This window comes from Alligator sinensis, unplaced genomic scaffold, assembly GCF_000455745.1.
Source record: "Alligator sinensis unplaced genomic scaffold, ASM45574v1 scaffold394_1, whole genome shotgun sequence".
NCBI lineage: Eukaryota > Metazoa > Chordata > Crocodylia > Alligatoridae > Alligator > Alligator sinensis.
In genome coordinates this window covers 708,056-728,414 of record NW_005842273.1, presented here as the reverse complement: position 1 = coordinate 728,414, position 20,359 = coordinate 708,056, and the positions used below count along the sequence as shown (strand labels likewise).

Here is a 20,359-nt window from a genome sequence, read left to right as displayed (position 1 = left end):
CTGTTTTACGTGTGAGCCAAAGTTGTCCCTCCTGTGGGGGGGGGGGGGGGGAGAATGAAAAGGGATAAGGCATTCTCTCTCACCTGTAAATTTGATGGCTGCCACCCAGATCTCTGGCCACAGGCTCATGTAGTGCCTCTGGGCTGCCTTGCAGAGACCTTCCAGGAGAGCAGGTTTTTCTTTGGCCTGGAGGGAACCAAGGTCACATGAACTTCCTCTGGTAAGAAGTGCTCTCACACCATGTGCTGGTACTGATCAGGAGGAAATGGGAGCACCAAGGGACTAGAAGGAGCAATCCTGTCCTGTCCCATGCCTCACAGTCCTAGACCAAACCCTTGCAGTTATTTACACTGTGCCTCAGTTCCCTCCCACCATCCTAAAATGAGCCCTGCCCTCAGTCACCTCCTGCCACTCACAAAGTCACTTGCCAAGTGCCTGCAGGTGTCTCTCAGCAACTGCTCTTGTTTCACCTGTTCTGACCCCTGGACATGGAAGGTCAGGGCTTCCTGCACCCTGCTTAGGCCCAGGTAAGGGGAGCAGAGGCCTGACGTTGTTCTGCACTCCTGAAAAACATGGTCTCACCAGGTCTGTATTCTCTGCTGACTGCTGTGCTGAGCTGAAGCCAAGGTTTGCCTCTTGATCCAGGACAGCATCCAGGCCAGGAACTGGAGGGCCTAGCCAGGAGGTGATTGGCACTAGGCATGAAGGAGTGGCTGTGAGCAAAGGGAGAACTTCTCCTGCCTTTCGTATGGCACCTGCAGGCAGCACCTGTCTCCCCCTCAGTAAAGCCATGCAAGATTTTCTGCATGAACAGGGCATGCAACCTGTCCTGGACCTGGGAGGAAGCCCCAAGCTCAAGAAGGTGCCTGGATGAAGCCACCTCAGTGGAAAGGGGATGGTCACCACAGGATGAAGGAATGACAAAGTGTCCCTGGGGCTGGACTGAGACCACCTTGTAGGGCTGAGGAAGTCAGTGTCACTGGTTCTTACCTTGGCCACCTGCAGGTTGGGGTCCTTCAGGTGAAACAGGAGCATTGCCAAGCTCTGCCTCACCTGGCTCCTATAATAGGCTTGCCATCTTATTTTCATGCAGCCTTCCAGGGTGCTAAAGAGGGCGAAAGCCATTAACAGATATTGTCATCATCCTGTGGCCAAAAAACTCCAATGTGGTCACAACCAAACCTTTCTCTCATGGGCCTGGCAAAGCTCCTGACAGGAGCTTTTTGTTTTCATCCTGCCAAGTGGTTTACCAGGGAGGTGGACTCTGATAGCTCCTGCTCCAGGTGGGCTGCCTGGGAGCCAGGGCACCAGCGGAGCTCAGGGAGCAGAAGCAAGCCTTGTTCCCTGAATGTGTGGTCACTAGGGGCTCTGAATATGAATCCCAGCAAAAACAAATCCCTCAGCCCCCATGCTCACTTGTCTCTTCCCACCTCTGCTTCCCACTCTGGAGAATCAACACAGCAGAGAAAGTCCCAGAGCCCTACAGAGCCCCATGACCCCAGCTGCAGCCTCTCCCAGTCTCCTGAGAGTCCCTCCTTGTCTATAAGGGCCCATCTGTCATCCCATTCTCTTCACTTGCTTTTCCCCCTGAAAAAATCATCTCTTCCACAGAACTTAAGATCTTCCAGTTTAGACTGAAACAAGGGGCAGCAAGTGGATCTCCCACTTCTGAAATGGCCCCTAATGAAGAGCATTGGAATGGGGGCGGGGAGTGCTGCTTACTCACATGGTTGAAGAAGGGCCTGAGGTGTGTGACTACATCTGAAACCAGGGGCCCCAGAAGAGCACAGAGGATATCTGGTAGCAGCTCCCTCAGCAATGGGCTGGAGTGAATGGTGGTGAGCATGTCCAAAGATGCACATGTTGCCTGAAGAGATAGAGAAGACCAGAGTCAGCATGGGGAAGACAGCTGGAAATCCATAACTCCAAGTCTAAAGGTCTCTTCCTCACATCCAGGAGAACACAGAACAGCTCTGGCAGCAGCTCCCTTAGCACTTGGCTCCCTTCCCAGTCACAACCCTGCACTTCCAGTCACATCCCTTCCCAGTCATATCCCTGAACTTCTGCCTGGGAAGTGCAGAGGCACCAGCAGCCTGAACATAGAGCTGCAAAGCAGAAAGAGCCTCTTGGTTACAGGAGTTTCTAGTTCCAAAGTCTCATGAAGCCAACCAGCCATGTAGCATGAAGCTGCTGTGTTTCTCTTGCTGACAGAAGATCAGGTGTGACCAGGGGTACAGGAAAGCAGGGGAGAAAAGCTTGTCCCACAGCCTGGCGTCCTACCTCAAGCTCTTGAGATTCAGGGTTTTAGTCCTCAAGGGGGAACTGACAGAGCTGGGCCTGGGCTGTCACTTACTGCTAGAGGTCCAAGGGCCATGGTGTCCTTAGCTGAGCTCTTGTCTGCCAGCCAGATGTTGAATCTTGCTCATGAGCAAGCGTAGTATGTGGAAGGTGAAGAAATCATCCCCACCCAAGGCCCTCCAGAGCTCAAAGGTCTTACTTAAATTTAACACAAATGACACATGAGCTGTGGGTAGTCTTGTGATGTCATGAAGCAATAGGACATTGAAGCAAAGGCCAAGGGCTCTCCTGGTCTGGGATGGGGTTGGGGCATAGTGATGTCATTTGACAATGCCGTTAGGCAAAAGCCTGGCATTTCCTATGCAAACACACTAGGACATTGACTCTTACCAAATCATCCCAAAGGATCTGCAGCTGACTTGAAACTCTATGGACTTTGCCAGGCTGTGGGATGCGTGTGTGCCACCAGGCACAAGAGGTAGGGAGTGTCAAGTACCTGTTCATTGGCACAGGATTTCTAAGGAGGCTGCTGGTTACTGCTTCTAGATGGAAGCCAGTAAGAATGGAAACACCTTCCAGCAGGAAGCCTCTCACAGACCTTTCCTAGATTGTCCGCATGTGGATAAAAAGGGCGCCTAAGATGTCCAGCACCTGGAGGGAAGATAATAAGAACAAGGGCCCCTTTTTCATTCAGCCAGCACAATCCAAACAAATTCCTCCCACAGTTTGTCAATTTGCTGCCACCTTAGAAATTCCTTGCTTTAAGGGATTGATGTCCAGACACTGTTGCCTCCGGCTGATCCTAAGAAGTGAGCACATCTCTATGCCCCTACTTGGGGTGAAAGTGGACAATGTGACATGTGTGCAGACACCAAATGGCCCACACAGTCTCAGCCATTCTCCTGTCCATGTGCACACACCTACAATCTAATTGCATGTGCCGCCCGGGACCTATTTCTACCTGACATTAACCCGCATGCTCTCACAAACACCTCAACAAATATCAATATCTGGGGGTGGTTTTAAGAAGCTAATTTTGGCTTTCTGTCTGTGTGGATGCTCAGCTCAGGACCAACAAGCACCACCGACTTCAGAAACCCTGTGAGAATCCCTAGGGACCACAAGCAAGATGATTATAACTGTAATTTTTCTAGGCGAGCCCGGCTGTGCTGGAGCTGAACACTGGAGTCCACACTCTTCATTTCTAACTACACCTCCCCATTCTTTACATGGCCAGGCCTGCGGGGCAGTAGGTCCAGTTGTCCATACCCAGTGCCATCCATAACAGGGAGAAGGGGGAGGCTACAATATTTCTGGCATGCATTCTTTCCTGCACCCTGTTCCCAACCCCGTGGAGAGGAGCAGGATGGAAGTGTAGCAAAACCCCCAGTTTTTCTTTTCTTTTTTTTTTTTTTTTGCAAAATGCATTCCCTCCCCTGCCCCAACCATTTCTGACTTTTTCTCTTCCTCTCTATTCCTTATAAATAAGTATAAGTGAGCTCAGACTTAGGATAAGCTTTAAACATTTCTATTTTGGTAGCAAGTTTTTGGTTTTGGATATCCACCATTTTGTATTGTATAATTATTAGGTTTGTATTAATTCTTACTGTTGTATATTGTATTATTATCATTTTTGTATTGATTTTTATTGTTTCAAATGGATATTGTATGGTTTAGGCCTGTGTTTGTAAGTGAACCAAAGTCATGTCACGTTTCCATTTTATATGTCAAGCTTCCATCTTCTGTCCTCTGCCTGGGCATCCCCTGTGTTGCAACTGTATGAGTCATGTATCCCTCCCATGTAAATTGGTTCCTGGATGAATGAGTGTGATTGGGAATGATTAACATACAATGGTAGCAGGCCTCTACTAAATGCCCTGTAATGACTGGGCCATCACCTCACATTGATTCACCCAGGAACCATGGACCTCACCCACGAACAGAGACAAGACCAGCATTTGAAAGACAAAAGACCCTGCAGAACCAGCACCTCTCACCATTACAGACACCTGAAACTACACAGCCCTGCATGAAGCACACATGCTCAGTACGCTAGGGGCTGAGCCTTGCCTGGGCATGCCTCCTGTCACTAGGGTCACACAAGGTCTGCCCAATAAAAAGGGGCAGTGAAGACAGACCAAGTGGGATGCCCTCTCCATCTGAACCAGCACCATGCCACGCCACCTATCCACCCAGAGGTCCTGTCGGTGACACCCCTCTGGACAACACCTACTGGAAAAGGACCCATTTCCAGCCTGAATAGGTAGATATTGCCTGCAGACCTCCTCCTACAATTTGGACTCTCTCTCGCTCTCTCTGTCTCTCTCCCTTCTCCTGGACTTCTGTGTACTTCAGCCCCTGCACCAAGCCTCTCTAACCCCTGCTGACATTGTAGGTGGGTGAGTGGGTGGGTGGGTGGATGGGTGCAAGGGACTCAATAAAACATTTTGTCACCATCTTCCCTGTTCAGTAAAACCACTGTCATTAGCAACCCCGATTTGGGTCATGTTTTACTGAATCCCAGTCCCTTCCTTATCTAAAATTCCAGCCTCATTCTCTCTTTCTCAGCTCTAGCCCCCACCCCTCTCCACTAGTTTCCCAATCTCCTCTCAATTCCTACTGCCTTTTCCCTGTGACTTTCTGCTGCCTTTCTCTGCTTTCCCATTGCCGCTGCTGCCTTTCAGTCTTTTCTGCCACTTTTCCTGTGATTTTATGCTGTCCCCCTGCTTCCCATGCTCCTACTGCCTTTTTTCCTGTGACTTTCTGCTGCCTTTCTCTGCTTTCCCATTGCCGCTGCTGCCTTTCAGTCTTTTCTGCCACTTTTCCTGTGATTTTATGCTGTCCCCCTGCTTCCCATGCTCCTACTGCCTTTTTTCCTGTGACTTTCTGCTGCCTTTCTCTGCTTTCCCATTGCCGCTGCTGCCTTTCAGTCTTTTCTGCCACTTTTCCTGTGATTTTATGCTGTCCCCCTGCTTCCCATGCTCCTACTGCCTTTTTTCCTGTGACTTTCTGCTGCCTTTCTCTGCTTTCCCATTGCCGCTGCTGCCTTTCAGTCTTTTCTGCCACTTTTCCTGTGATTTTATGCTGTCCCCCTGCTTCCCATGCTCCTACTGCCTTTTTTCCTGTGACTTTCTGCTGCCTTTCTCTGCTTTCCTGCTACCACTGCTGTCTTTCAGTCTCTCCTGCTGCTCTTCCTGTGATTTTCTGCTGTCTGTCTCTCTGTTTTCAGGCTTCTCCCACACCTTCTGTAGTTCCCCGCCCACACCCTGCAGCTTCCCAGCTCCTCGTGTCTATCCTGCAGTTTTCTCTAGCAGCTGGAGCCTTTCTCCAGCTCCCAGCACCTACTGCCACTTCCTGCAACTTCTCTAGCTGCCCCAGAGCCATCCTATGGCTCCCCACATCCAGAGCCCCTCTTTATCACCCAAACTTTCCTTTAGTCCCACTTTCCCTTTCCAGTACCTACTTTTTCAGCTCCCCCATAACTCTGGCTCCAGTCCCAGCCTCCGTGCCAGCATCATTTCCCTACTCTGAAGGCTTTGGGCATTGACTTTTAATCAATTAAGATCAATTAACCTAAAGTTACCCCCGAGCCTCAATTCTTCAGCCCAGGCCCCTGTAGTCTACCAGTTCTAATCCCAGTCCTGGTAACTTTCACTCCCTACACTTCTACTTTCTTACCTTAACCTTTCCCCAGGTATCCCAAGTACACCAAGCACATACATACATACACATCACAACACCCAACTTAGGAACTCACCTGTGTGTATGTGTAGGTGGATGGTATGTGTGTAAATTAGTGAATACACATATATATACATATATAGATATCATTGTGTGTGTGTGGTATATGAATTAGTAATCCACCTATGTGTATTGAATGTGCAGGTGTTGGTAACTGGTGACTGATTCTGTCTAAATTTGGTGTGTGTAGCATGTATGGGCTTAAACTGGTGATAGGTGTGCATGAACCTAGACTAGTCATTTTGAATGTGTATGTATCTGAGTTGCTAGTGTGTGTGTGTGTGTGTGTGTATGGCATTGTGTGCATAATATACAAATTAGTAATCCGTGTCTAATTTTTGGGTTGTATAGTGTATGTGCTTGAATTGGTAATAGGTATGCATATGCCTATGCTGGTTTGAATGTGTATGTGCCTGAGCTGGTAGTGTGCATGTGTATGCACCTAATTGATTTGTGTGTTTGTATACATGCAATTGTGTTATGCCCTCCTGTCTAACAGTGCAATATTGAGATCCTGAGAGTTGGCCTGACCCCACAGGGCAACAGAAGGAGCATTTCACATAGCCTCTACCAAAGCTGGGAAATACCTGAGGACACAGAACCATCTCTAGCTCCTGCCTCACCCTGGACCCCCTGAATGGTGTGGCACTGAGGGAAGCGTGCATCCGTTCCTCATGCCTAAGCATGGTGTTCCAGCCCAGCCACAGCTGGGTGCCTCAGACTCCTTATTGCCCTCTCCTGCTATATTTGCCCCAGAATCTATGTTTCCAAACCTTCCAGGGCTGAAAGCTCTTATCAATAGCCTAGGTTACTGAATCCCCATCTTGCCTTCCTGTGCTTTTTCTCTTGGATGCAGCTGATCTGCTATTCCCCATCTCTGGCTAGTAAGGGAAATGGAACTTGCTTCATGTCCAGGAATCAACACTAAGATTGCTGTTCACTCCACATGAAAGCAGTGTTTGAAAAGCATAAAACAAATGCAGAAAGCCTCCTCAGCTTCAATTTTACCTCATCCAGAAGGGCATCTCCATGCTCCCTAAGGATTGTAATGAACCAATGTCCTGATGCTGTGGCACATGTCGGGCTGGCAGAAAGCATGCCATTCATTATGCTCCCCAAAAGTCAAAGGGCCTGGCTGGATGGAAAGTATTTTCCAATGACCTGGAGTCAAATAGAAAGAAGGGAAAATGCACTGAACCCCCGAGTTCAAGAGTGATATTAAATACCTGCGCTATGCATAAGCTTCTGCCCTGTGGCAACTTGGTGCATGTGAATCCTGTGCTTGAACTGATCTTCAATGGAGAGAGCATCATTTGACAACACAACATGAACACAGCCAAGCTGCACCCCAGGAGAAGTTAAAACAGGCACACAAGGAGACCACATCCTGGCTAAGGCTCTCACCTGGATGCTGTAACAACAAAGGTTTTTTTCTGTTCAGGAACAGAGCTATCTACAAAGCTTTCTAATCTTACTCTGAATTATTCTTTGTACCATGGACATGGGTAAACAGCAGGAGATACTGGATGAACAGTAAGTGTCCCAGATGCCTCCCCTATGCAATCCAATGAAAGAGATAAACCATGTGTGATGAGCAAAGGAATGGTCTATGAAGGATGCCCAGTTCCCAGAGTTACCACACCAGCTTCTTGAGCCACTGACCTTCACCATGTGGGAGGATCCTATAAGCACAGCCTCAGGGCTGGAGGCTTTGGGCTCCTTATGGAGACCTCTCAGCTCCTCCTCTGCTGAATCCATGGTCATGGACTGGTATGGAATGAAAATAAGGAGGAAAAAGTGCTGTAATGATGTCTGAAACAGAATCTTGGCTCCATGGAGGAATCATGTGCAATGTCATGGGCAGTGTGGTCCAAGGGCCAGGTTTGAGGTCTGAGTGACTTCAGTGGAGGTCACAGGTGCAGTGGGATCAGAGCTGCTATAAGCCTCTTCCCATTCTTGCTAGGGGAGACTTCTTTTCACACTTCCCAAAGAGGGCCAGGCCCTTCACACCACAAAAATCTTCTAGGCATTACCAGAGGGAGAAATAGGGGCAAAGCCACTTGCACCTACTCAGAGTGCCATCACCTTGTAGGTGGAGAAGGCAGGCAATGCACTCAGAGGCCCACAGGTAGGATGTGGGCAGAGAGGTGCAGGTGTAGGGTGCCAGCAGCCCCAGCAGAGACCAAAATTGCTCAAAAGGGTATTGAAGCTGAGAAAAAAAAGGAGAAAGAAATGAATGACATATGCCTGGGTTTGGCTAGAGTGATATTCAAATGTATGATCCTGGCAAGGTGAAAACAGGAATGTATCCCTATGGGACCCTGTCTTCTAGGGAAGTTTTCTGCATCTCAGGGTGAGGCTGCCATGAGGACATCAAGGGAAAAGAGATTTAGAATATATTTACTCTGAAATAGACTGTCTCCCAATAGGCCACAAGCAGCTGGGAGCTGGCCTGCAAGGCCATATCTCTCTCCCATTCCTTGTCAGAGAAGAACCATGGCTCAAGAAGTGGTCAGGAGAGCAAACTACTGTCAGAGGAACCTTTAAAACAGCTCAGAGTAACCATTTCAAATGCAGACATCACCATCACCACTGAAATCCCTCCAAGCAATCTGATTCTTTTATCATCTGGATACTTCTCAGGAGGACCTTTAATTCCCAAGAAGCCAGAGGAGCTGTTGAGTGACCCTTGGGAGACTCCCCTCTCATTTGTCCTGCTGAGGGAAACTGCCCTCCCTGTTTCTTTGGCCTATTGCCACCTTCCCCAGAGAAGATATCTCTGCCTGCTCCTGCTGGCTAATCACATGGGACATCTCCATGAACCAACTCTCAGTGGGGTCTTCTTCAAGGAAGCCCCTCATGAGCTCACCCAAGGCCTGCATGGACAACTTGTGCAATAACTGGAAGCAGAAGATAGAAGAGGGAAGCTCAGAGTCAGCTGGTGTGTGTGTCACAAAACCCAAAACCATGCTAGGGAGGCCAGGGCCCAGAGGAGGCTGGGGAGCAGGTCCCAGTAGGTGATTTCAGAAGACAGCTGTTTAGGTGTACCTGTATTTGGAAAGAGTCCTGAGACATCTCATCCTCCTTCCCCAGCTGCAGCACAGCTGGAAGAGACAGCAGACACTTGAGGCAGTCATCAAGGTTGTTTATGTTTTCATCAAGATTCAGTGAGGGTTTCACCTTGCTGGCAGAAGAAAGAGAGGAAGAAAAGGCTACAGTCAGACTGATTTCCAGCCTCAAGGAAAAGTGGGTCTAGTGCTAAGATATGACCTGAACCTAGAGCCTGAAATCCAAACCCCCCTGGACATGGCAGCTGAGAAGCTCCTTGCAATCCCCACCACTCCTAGTTGTGCCACAACTACCACCACCTGGTCTTTCAAGTCCAAATCTCCAAGTGGACCAAACACATTCAAACCTCTATGACCCCAGCAGGGAGAGCAGCCTGTGACCAGAGCCCTGCAGGTGTCTCTCAGCTCCAGATCTGACAGGAAGAACTACAGAGAGTTAAAGAAGGAGCTGATCTCTGATCAGGGCATCCCAGTGCCAAGGGCCAGGGCAGGAATCACTTACCTCAGATGCTTAATGGCAAGCATGGCCCTGAGGCAAACAGGAGAGGCCAGGGAATCCATTGGTTCCTCTTTCATGTAGTTCTAAAAGGCAGAATCAGAGACATGGCACAGGGTAAATGGATGTGAAAAGCAGAGAGCCTCTCCCACACAAACCCACCAGACTGCCCTCCAAGGTGGGCTGTAAATAGTGCCAGGGATGTGCTGGCCACTGCCCCAGGATCCTGTTCAGGTCAATGGCATCAGCTCAGAGGGCACAGAGCTTTATCCCAGTCACTCACCAGGCACAGCCAGGCCCTCCAAGAGCAGCCCACAATGCAGCATTCCCTACAAAGCTTTCAGTGGTACCAGGTTTCTGGGCCCCAAGCAGACCCTTCATGAGGCTCTAATAATCCCATCACAGCCAAGGACCAATCACAGCCCAGGCCTTGTGCTCTAGTACATGTTATGCTGGCATGTCTGGAAGTTGTGCACAACCAGTCCCTACAGAACTGGTCATAAGGGGAGTGGAGGGTGCTCAGCACCTCACAGATGTGCCCAGCACAGCACAGCACAGGACTGGGCTTCATACAAGGGCAAAGTGCACAGAGCTTTCCTCAGGCAACAGAAACCTCCCAAGTGTGCAGGGAACTGCAGGAGAGTGGTTGCTCTGGTGGAGCCCTTCATAAGCAAATGCTACTCTGGGTCTCATCAGCCTCAATGTTGATAAGTCCCTGGATTTGCCCCCTGTGACAAAGAGTAGAAGCTCCCAAACATTCAATGCTGCAGAAGGGAAATGGTACCAAGTGGGGCTCCAGTAGGCTGCAACCTTTCCCCTTCCTTTCTGTTCTGCAGAGATCACTGTGCTCCTTCCTGCTTGTTACCTTCAATGGTCATGAACAGGATGGGAATCTTAATCTTCCACTGATCTCCAACAGCAGGGTGGATCATGCAGTGCTGAGCCCAGAGTCCCCTCAGGGCAGAATGTGTGTGGCTGCTGTCACCCAAGGCTGAGGCAACCATCTGACAGTGAGAGAGAAACAGGGGTTCAGCTCTGAAGTGGGTCTCCATGGCTTTCTTTAGGAGGGAAACTGGCCTCCACCATACATGGCCAGAGAATTCAGCAATCAGACACTGGCTGATGTGCTCTGCTTGGCTGATCCTGCAGGCCCCTACACAGGCTGCGAGGCAGGGGAAGAGCCTGGCTCTGCTCTGCAAAGGGAAGGGAACTCTGCCAGCACAGGGCAGCTCTGACTGTGGGAAGAGACAGAGCATGTTCCTCCATCTAAGGCTACAGGCATGTGTCCACCACACCACTGACACTCCCCAAACCTCTGGAAGGAATCTTTTGAGGGCTACTCACCAGGAGTCATACCAGCTGCCCCTGGGCCTTAGGAAGTTTGGCTGGAAAGAGAAAGAGAGCATGGTCATGCGTGACTACTTTGAAACAGGGATGATGCTTCTACAAGTCTGTTCATTCCCAATGTTCCCACCCATGTACATTCTGGGAGCTGGGCACAAGTAGCACTTTCATGTCACCTTCCGTGTCTGCATCTCAAGGAGCTTTGCCAAGGAGCTTTCATTCCCAGCCTCCCCATGAGGAAGGCATGGCTCAGTCATCATTGGATGAGTGGGGAAGCTGAGTGAAAAAGGCCCTTGGATTTCGCTATGGTGCAGCATAAATCTGGGGCAGCTCTGAGTTGGGGGAGCCCACATTGCCTCGCTCCCCCTCCCAGGTTTTAATGACCCAACAGTCCCTCCCACCTTTGGGCCTTATCATTATGGATGGAAGAGGTTGAAGATTTTCTAAGAGGCAGTTGGAGCTGGTTCATCCCACAGGGATCTGGATTCCAAACCTCCTTTGCTGGGGTCTGTTCTTCTCCCTTCCACTGCGGTTGCTTGGCCAGGTCCCCATGGCATCGGCACGGAGGGATCAGAATGCAGCTGTACTGAGCTGGCACCATGTACTCCAGCAGCTGGGGCCATAAGACCTCAAGAGAAGAGCCAGACAACTTGGACTCAGCTATTTGTACCTCTGCACCCAGCTCTCTTCATCCAGTTCTCAAGGGCAGTCTCCTCTTCTTCACCAATGACCCACCTACTTGAGGGTCCTTCCCCCACTTGTGACCTCATGTTTCTTTCTCAGGAAACATCCTTGGGACTCTATTTCTACAAGAGAGCATTGCTGTTCTCAAGGAAGTTTCCCTGACAGACTGTGTGGTCAGATTTTCACACCTCAGTGCCTGAAGGGGCAAATCTCAGCCTCATCAGAAGATATGCATAGTCCAGTTCAGAGTCTGGTCTTGCTGACACCCTGGGAAAAACCCAGAGTAGCTTCACTGACATCATGAGAGCTCCCTTAGATCTGTACCAGTGGAAATGGTCTGACTGTGGTTCTAATGACTCAGCCTGGCTGCCCTGGTGTACCCCATGCTCCTGTTCAAGCCAATGTCAGGCTTCAGCCTGCTAAAACAGCAGCACCAAGTCTCCAACCTCAATTTCTCTTACCATTTGGCTGCTATGCAAGCTGGACTCCCTGAAAATATGGGCCACTAAGTCCCAGGCCCAGTCATCCAGGCCCTGCACGTTGAGCAGTGTCCTGCTGAAATGAAGGACGGCCTTCTTCACCTGGAGGTGCTGAAATGGAGGATGGCCTTCTTCACCTGGAGGGGAGGAAAGAATAGACTGGAGTCCGGACTGTCCTTATGCACAAATGGTGGCAGGGACCAGCCATGGCACAAACCATCCCTCAAAACTTGGAAAAGATGACAGGGAGGGAGAAGGGTCCCTAGTCCTCCAATTTTATTTCTAGGGTTTATAAATAGGCAAGAGAACAATGTGTCTTTACTACTCAGTAGTGCCATATTGGCATCTGAGGGAAAGCAGATCCCCTCCCCACTGTCAATCTGATAACACTCCTCTAGATCCTTACTCTTCCCAGCTCTGGAAGCAGAAGGGCAGACTCTCTGCACTGCCTTCCCTGAAGGCGCTAATGCGGGGAAAGGTTTTCTCTACAAGAGAATTAAGATTCTTGGGTGGGAATTTTGTGTCAGGTCCATGTGCCATCCCCAGCACAGCCACTACTCACAGATCACCTCAGCTGAGTACTCTGATCAGCCAGCATGCACCTCATGGTCTTGACTAGATCACATTATTTCTTGCTCATCTCTGGCACTGGAAGGAGAAGAAGGGCACAGTATTGCTGTGTTCTGGGAGCTCACCCTCCACAGCAAGATACACCCAGGTTGCAAAAGACCCACTTGTAGCAACCTGCACAACCTCCTGTCTCCACTTTGGAACCTGGGAAAGTCTCTGGGGCCATAACAAAGGTCTTGTTAAACCTCTTGACTTCAGAGTGCTGCCAGGAAAGGTGTCAAAGCAGGATTTGGCCCCAGCATTCCTGTGTCATCCAGCAGGACTCAGGATGCTATTGGCCCTCTGTGACCAAGCAGCAGAGATTGGAGGTCTGGCTCTAGCTCTACACAGCCAGGGCTCTTGAGTGCACCTAAAGCAGGACAGGTTATTCATCCTGGACAGTCCTAACTCAGTTCCTGAGGGGTCAGCCAAAACAGCAGTCAATACGTTTGCTCTGGTCATATTTACAGTCAGCAGCAATGATGCCACTAAAGATTGCAAGGGACATCATGTGGCTTGCCTCCTTGTTGGTCTTGAGCCAGGAGCCTACAAGGGAAATAAATTGGTTTAGGGAGAGACAGGCTTCAGGGAAAAGAGCACAACCTCAGTGACCTCAGCACTCCTCATTCTCATTCCCGCTTCCAGGTTTGGCACAGTGCAGGGAGGTTTGAAGGAAATCCCTATGTCACTTGGAATCTCCTCTCCTTACCAAGCAGAGGGAGATAGTAGAACACCTTGACCTGGTTCTGTGATCTTGGTAGTTACATGATATCACACACCTGTGGGAAGAAGGGAAGGGATTCTCCACAGTCCCATCTGGGTGCAGATGAAAGTGTGGACTGTATCCTGAACTCCCACTGTCTATGAGTTGAACCAGAGTATTTTTGAATCCCAAGAGACATTACTGCAATCACAGCAAGAGCCAAGAATTCAAAGGTCCAGACCATAAATAAGAGGGGATCCTGATTTCCAAGTCCCTTTAGCAGCATGGCTGCTCTTTGCTGCACTCACAAGATAGGGTTGATTGTTCTGGTCCTGACTTGCTATGACAAAGAGATTTGCATGGACCTCCCCAGCAGTTGAGCTGGACTGAGGGGAGACAAGGAGGTCACCACTTGTTTTCTTCTTCTTGGGCAAGCAGAGAGGTTGCCAGCAGAGTGGGGCTTTGTACCGCGATGAGCTGGGTCTATCTGGCTAATGGGACTTGGATCTGCTGGGCCTCAGGATGTGGTGTACAGGATTGACCTCCCCTTACCTGAGTGTACAGGTCAAAGCAGATGCTCTTGAGTTTCCCATCAGGGAGAGGAACCTGAAAATCATAGGCCACCTCCAAGATCTGTCTCACACTCTGCAACAGAAGGTGAAAGTCAAAGGGAGGGTTAGAGAGGAGAACTATGGAGTGAGCAAGAGCAGAAAATTAGAGAGAGAGAAAAAATACCTCACTGTCCTATGCTTAGTGCTTTACTGCTTTGGTGCTGGAAGTTTCCATGTCTGCAGCTCTGACCACACCACACTGTGCTGTTTGATCCCTTGCCAAGGACCCTGAATACACCCCACTCAGTTTACCACTTTCTGGAGATTTATATTCCTTACAAAGGATGTCAGGCGAAGAGTGGGTCCCACAGCCCCCGGATGTCATAGGCCCCAAAAGTGATTGTAGAGTCAGGACCAGCCAGAATCTGCCCACACAGCCCCAGGGCCACAGGACAAGGGAGCACAGAGCTGAAGTGGGATTCTCCCCTCAGGTAAACCTGTTCCCAGGTGCAAACAAAGACAGAGAACAGCCTGTCTCACCCAGGAGAGAGACACTCCACAGACAGTGGGGTGGTAGCCATCCACTTCTATAACCCATAGAAGGAAGCCCCAAATCTCCATGTTTTAAACTGCCAGGCCCTGACCATAATCCCTGCACTCCACAAGACACAACCTCTGATCCTCCCTACCTCATGGAGCTTTGAGAGGCCAAGCTCAGAGGGAGCAGAGTGAAACTCAGCTGGAAGGGGAAGTCCAGTAGTTCATTTGTTTTGTCTCCTCTTGTCAGACTTCCCAGAAAATAGAACTGTCATTCCCAACACGGCCATGATCTACAGACCTGGGTGCTGTGAGTTTAGCCCCCAGTGGTAGGTGAGGCCACTCCATCAAGGAGTCTTGAACTGCACCAGGAAAACTCCAAGAGAGCTACAGAGTTCCTAGGGCAAGTTGTACATGCACACACATGTGCACACCCATGCATACACAAAAGGGCCAATGCTGGTTTCCCAGGCAGTCTCACACCATGGTGGCATGAAGATTGTCTACCTCTCCCTTGAATTGCTGCAGGAGACAGGGGAGCCTCTCAAAAATAGTATCATGATGCCTCTCATGGTGGAGAAGGAGACCCATTGCACATCACAGTGCCTTGACTGCAGCCTGCTGCAGTTGCAGAGAGGGAAGGCAGGACTGAGTCCCTCTGACAGACTTTCCGGGAGGTTGTCCAGATCAGGAAGAGGCACAGTTTTTCTCCTTCTCAGGTCATCATTGGACCAGCCCCATCATTGGAACAGCCCCATCTGCATGGCACCCACCTATGGCAGCTGGAAGGGGCCATGGAATATGGCCCTGGGACTGGCTCATGGATCACACCTCCCCACTGTGCTGATGTGTCCAAATTAATGTACAGAGAGAACAAACTCCTCCTTGCTGCCATCCCCCTGGGCACCAAAGGAGTCATTCCTGGAAGGAGCTGCCCCATATCCCAGTGCTCACTGGCACCCATTAATGCACAGAACTGCACACTGCCTGTGGGCAGAGCAGATTCTCTGGTACACGATATGATCCCCTAAGACAGACATAGTGGCATGAGACAGCTGTGCTACAGAGCTAAAAAGACAGCAGCTCTCACCTCCGGGTCCTTCCTGCTCAGCCAGCTGCTGCTCATGAGGTTAAAGAAAAGGAGTGCATGAAAACAGTAGTCAGCTTCCTGACAACTGGGGAATGGGGTCTCATCCCTGATCTGGAATTTCATGTTGGCAGCCTGGGCAAAGCCTCCCACAACTGCAGAGTGTCATAACCAAGTCAAGCAAGTGCCCATGTCACAATAGACCGTATGGACCAACCTCCACTCGCAAATTTGGTCATGGAAGCGCGCTGTGACATCAGCCATTCCACGCTCTATTTAGCAGCCCATCATTGGCTACTCTAAATGTATAAAAGATCAAAGCAGTTTCTGCCCAAGTCGGAGAACTCCAGATACACCTCGGAGTAAACTTGGTGGACTGATCACCCACCAACGACTCCCCGTCACCGACCTCCCTGATGTACCCCCTTTCCTGCACGCTCGGTAATTCATTTATGGAACGTCTCGTCTCACTTCAAGGAGGTTTGTAACTCGTTTGTAACTGCAATTAAGCCAGTTCTTCCTATGCTGCACACATCAGTAGCATAAGTAAATAACCTTGTTGCAACCAATACGCATCCGTGCCTACTTCCACTCCACGCGTCGAAGTACCCACCTAATGTTCTGGGTTCCCGGCAAGGGCCCCAGCAATCGCCCGGCCACCACACAGAGGAGGAGAAAAGACAAGATATTTCCACAGGATCATCCAAGTGAGAAGGTGCTGCTGCAGCAGCAGGACATGCAGGCCTGGCGGTCATGACAATGTCCTGGAAGCCCCCATGCTGCTTGGGTCAGATGGAAAATTTGGGACAGGTGAAGCAGGCACCAGGGGCTACAACTAGGATTTAATCTGCTCCATTTGCCCCATAGCCTACGGGCAGCTCCGGCCTTTTTGATGGCTCCTGGGAAATACTGTGTAAGAGTAATAAAGGGTCCAAGCCTGCTCACTGGTGAGAGCCTCCAGCCAGCCCAGGAAGGGAGAATTCTCCACTCATGGTTGGATCAGGTCCAGGAAGCACAGGGGAGGTCCCTTTTACCAGTATGGGACACTCCAGTGGAGCCCAGGTTCTGTGTTAGGCCTTGTGTGCCCACTGGGGGCACCTGCAGCAGGGGCTGGCACTCACCTCCACACAGTGCCTGCTTCATCTGGTTGGTCTCCACCAGCCTCAGCACAAAACACAATTAACTGAGCATCAGCACGAGGAAGGGCTCAGATCTCAGTGTTGCAGGAGGAGGATACATTGTGCAGTTAGAGACATTCCTGTCTACCTTCCTCCCTCACTCTCAGGAATGTACTGGGTGAGCAGCACATAGGGGCTTTGAAGATGTCAGAGAAACCCCAGAGTGACCTCCCCTATGTAAAGCAATCCTCTTTCTTCTGCCCCTCCCATGCCCAGATGCATGGGAGGAGGAGGGAGTGGAGGGACATGTTGGGGTGGGGCAGGGCTCCTGTCCAACTGATCTCCACTCCTTCCTGTCCTGAAGGCCCTTCCAGCTATTATAGAAGTTAGTGCTGACACCTTAGAGCCAGAAGCTAGACTCTTTGGGCCCCAAATCCAGTTCAGTTGTGATGGCCCCATTGGACAGAGTGGTATTTATCCCCTCCCTCCACAATCCCTGATCAGAGCCTGGAAGCAAGGAAAGCAGTGCTGTACCATAGGCGGTGGCCAGGTTGATCAGTGTAATCAAGAAGAAAATTGGAGGGAGCTCCATGATGCCCAAGTGACTCTGCAACTTGTACATCACCCAATTGTAAAATGTGCCAGCAAGTGCCATAAGGGCTTTTTTCTGCAGTTCAGCATTTTCTTGCTAGAATTAAAAAAGAAAACTGGAGCAGATGCCCGACACACACTTTATACAGTGGTAAGTCAGGCTGGGGATAAAGTTGCCTCCTCTGAAAGGGAAGGAGAATGATGAACTAGGCTTAGCTTCTACAGTGTCCCAGTGTTTGGCCACTCCCTTAAGTCCATTGCATCCTTGGGTAACCCTTGACTCCAAGCAAAATGTCTCCCCCACCACCTACCAGACACACACTGTAATAGCTTTTCCTGAATTCACTAAGTCCCCCTAATAATTCCTTGCTTGAGCTCCCTAGCTCATAAATGCCAACTGAAACACTTGGATAAACAATATTTCAGCTCTAGTTGGTTGGCCAACTGGAGAATTCACCTGGGCTGTAGGACAACTTCAGCATGGACCAGGAAACGTCTTGGATAATACTGTCCCCAGCAAAGTAACTATGCACTCTGGTCTTTTCTTAGCAGAGGAGCTGTCCCATGTTTCAGAGGAGCTCAGCACTGGGCTGGATCATGTCCATGCTCTCCAGAAACATCTCGAGGAGATCTGCCTTGAAAAAGGCTGCAGCCTCTAACCAGAGTCCATGCAGGAGATACACCATAGGCTCAAGCTACATTGGACCAAACAAGCTAGGCATAGACTACGTTTTTTTTTAGGAGAAACTGGGCAGAGATCACTCACCTGGGTCTCCCTCATGTCTTTGGAGGCCAAATGGATGATCCTCCTTACAAGGCTCTTATCCAGGCCCTTTGTGTCCCCTTGAAAGACTTTCTTCAGGATGGAATAAATGATTTTCCAGGTTCACAAGGCTGCTGGAAAACTATATTTCATATCTCAGTGATGTGAGATACTTGGAGGAAGACACTGAAGAGGCTCATGGCATTATCCACAGGGTGGGGGCTTGTTTGAATGTGGCTTATACCATATCTACCCTCTACTGGGGAGGGGGAGATGATGCCCATGTGAGTGTGCCCTGATATCACAGTGACATCACAATATAACAAGGGCATGTTGTATTGTGACCTTTAACAGGAGAGGAGAAAGGGAAAAGACACAGCAGATGGGCAAGGACCAGTTTTAGTTGGGGTCCTACCTTGCACAGCCATGGAAGCAAATGCTTAGAGCAGCCACATGATACAGAGCCATTGCCCTACCTCCTTCTGTTGGAGTCTCTCCAGCAGAAGGCTCACAGTAATGTCAGGCTTCACATCTGCCTGGCCAAACCCTGGCCAAGATTTCCCTGAGCTTAGTCCATCAGGCATCTCTCTGCAGAGGCATCACTGGTGGAAAAACCGTCAATGGAGGAAAAGGATTCTATTGATTTCCATGTGAGAAATCACATTGGTCTCATTCATCACTGTAACAGGGTTCCCAACTGAAACCCCATTACTTGAGAGATCCTGCAGCTGGAAACGATAATGGCCTGGCAGGGTGAGGAGACGCCCCATGCCTGCTGAGGGCAAATGGGACTTGGCACCTCGGGATATGAAGAGGAGAATGCCTGGGGAACAGAGCCTACAGGCACCACAGAAAGGAGAGGAGCCACTGAGGACTCCAGAGAGAGAGAGGATCCGGTGAAGGGATCCACAACAAGACAAGCACTGACCGAGGGACTCCGGAACCCAGGGTTGGCACCCCTCGTACTACTTACCAGGACCTTACAGGAGTTGCAATGAATCCAGAAAAGCCAACATGCTAAGCAGGGGATGAGCTGTGGGTCCGTGCAGAGATGCAGCTGAGCAATGCTAAAGTGAAAGGGATCGCAAGGCTAGACCCCAGAAGGGACACTGCCCCTCACCCCACAAATGGAAGGAAGAGAGGAGCCGGGTCTGAGTTTCGTGTCCCCAACGCCGGGAAAGACCCCGGAGTTGCACTGGCACAGAGCATGGCGAGAGACTGAGTGGTGCCTGTAACAAGCTGCTAATGAGTTAATTAGCAGTGGGGAGGCAAGACATTCCCCCTCACCTACCATTTCAATTGAGTTGGCGGGGATCCTGTTCAGAGCACGGGGGTTATCTCAGAGATACTCTGACAAGCTGCTGCATTCTGCTGAGTTCTCTGTAAAAGACGGAATAAATCACCTGGATTATAAATTAGACCAAGCGTGGTCCTTCCAGAGGTACTAATCATGGTAACATCTTTCCCCTCCCTATCTCTTTAATGAGACCAAAGTCATGGCAGGTGAGAATCCAGGAATTAGGCAGTACCCAGAGCAGACACGCTAACAATCATCATCCACTAGCAGCTCTGTTGGAGCCAAACCCTTTGGCCTGGTTACAACAGAAAGGTTTCCTAGCACAGCAAGAATGGGAGAGCTCTCCAGGCCACCCTTCTGGGCTGAGGCAGCTGGTACTGCCAAAGTCACTTTCCTTAGTACAATTTAGTTCTGCCAAAAAGTATTTTTTTGTCAGGATGGAGATGATGCTCTAGTGTTGGCCAGCATCAGAAGATGAAAATCTATAATCATCAGTCTGGTGCACAATGACCACAGCTGTACCAGCCAAAGGGGCAAGAATGGGCCTGGTCACGGAGAATAAGATACATCTTCCCCTTTCTCCTGCTCTGCTATGCTAGAAGATTTGCTTGCAAAATAGCCCAGCCAGATAGAAGGGGAGATTAGCGTGACATTTGTTTACAGGAAAATAAGGGAAAGTCATGCAGACAATAACAATTATTTCCTCCTTTACAATTAGTTGGAAAATTGGGATCACACACCCAAAATGATGGTTTAGGGCCAAAGTTTTTGAAAGCTAGACTGCCTATACACATACCAGGGTGGGGAGGGGCTGTTTAAATTAGAGTGGTTCCCCAACAGCCACTCTAATTAAAACGGCTCACCATCACATGTATTAAGCACCCCACATTTTAAAATGGCTGTTGGAGCACTTTAACTAAAACTTATTCAATGAGCTTTAGTTAAAGCACCTACACAGCCATTTAAAATCTGAGGGGAGGATGATGGGGCGGG

The 20,359-nt window shown here is 49.8% G+C and overlaps 2 protein-coding genes and 1 pseudogene across 2 annotated transcripts in view; all 3 read right to left on the bottom strand.

Moving 5' to 3' along the window:
- The window catches only part of LOC112550982 (protein maestro-like), a 4,963-nt gene extending 2,589 nt beyond the window's left edge, over positions 1-2,374 (bottom strand). Inside the window, 6 exon segments of the mRNA XM_025209246.1 lie at positions 84-186; positions 429-563; positions 991-1,127; positions 1,130-1,145; positions 1,727-1,867; positions 2,354-2,374. Coding sequence (XP_025065031.1) covers positions 84-186; positions 429-563; positions 991-1,127; positions 1,130-1,145; positions 1,727-1,867; positions 2,354-2,374 — 553 coding nt within the window.
- Positions 2,375-7,161: 4,787 nt separating this feature from the next.
- LOC112550978 (maestro heat-like repeat-containing protein family member 2B) lies at positions 7,162-10,546 on the bottom strand. Its single transcript, XM_025209245.1, has 5 exons — positions 10,469-10,546; positions 9,610-9,689; positions 9,088-9,223; positions 7,702-7,806; positions 7,162-7,200 (listed from the first exon to the last, which is right to left on the bottom strand). The coding sequence occupies exons 2-5, from the start codon at positions 9,681-9,683 to the stop codon at positions 7,162-7,164; spliced, it is 354 nt and encodes a 117-aa protein (XP_025065030.1). The 5' UTR covers positions 9,684-9,689; positions 10,469-10,546.
- A 4,362-nt stretch (positions 10,547-14,908) lies between these two features.
- On the bottom strand, positions 14,909-17,337 carry LOC112550979 (annotated as a pseudogene).
- Positions 17,338-20,359: the final 3,022 nt, after the last annotated feature.

Bases quoted from the DNA above. Each gene is read 5' to 3' on its own strand.
- LOC112550978 (XM_025209245.1), bottom strand. From the start codon at position 9,683: ATGAAAGAGGAACCAATGGATTCCCTGGCCTCTCCTGTTTGCCTCAGG. The intron at 9,224-9,609 runs GTAAGTGATTCC...TTCTTCTGCCAG, and splicing joins CTTGCCATTAAGCATCTGAG to CAAGGTGAAACCCTCACTGA. The intron at 7,201-7,701 runs GTCAGTGGCTCA...ATTTGACTCCAG, and splicing joins GATCCTCCCACATGGTGAAG to GTCATTGGAAAATACTTTCC.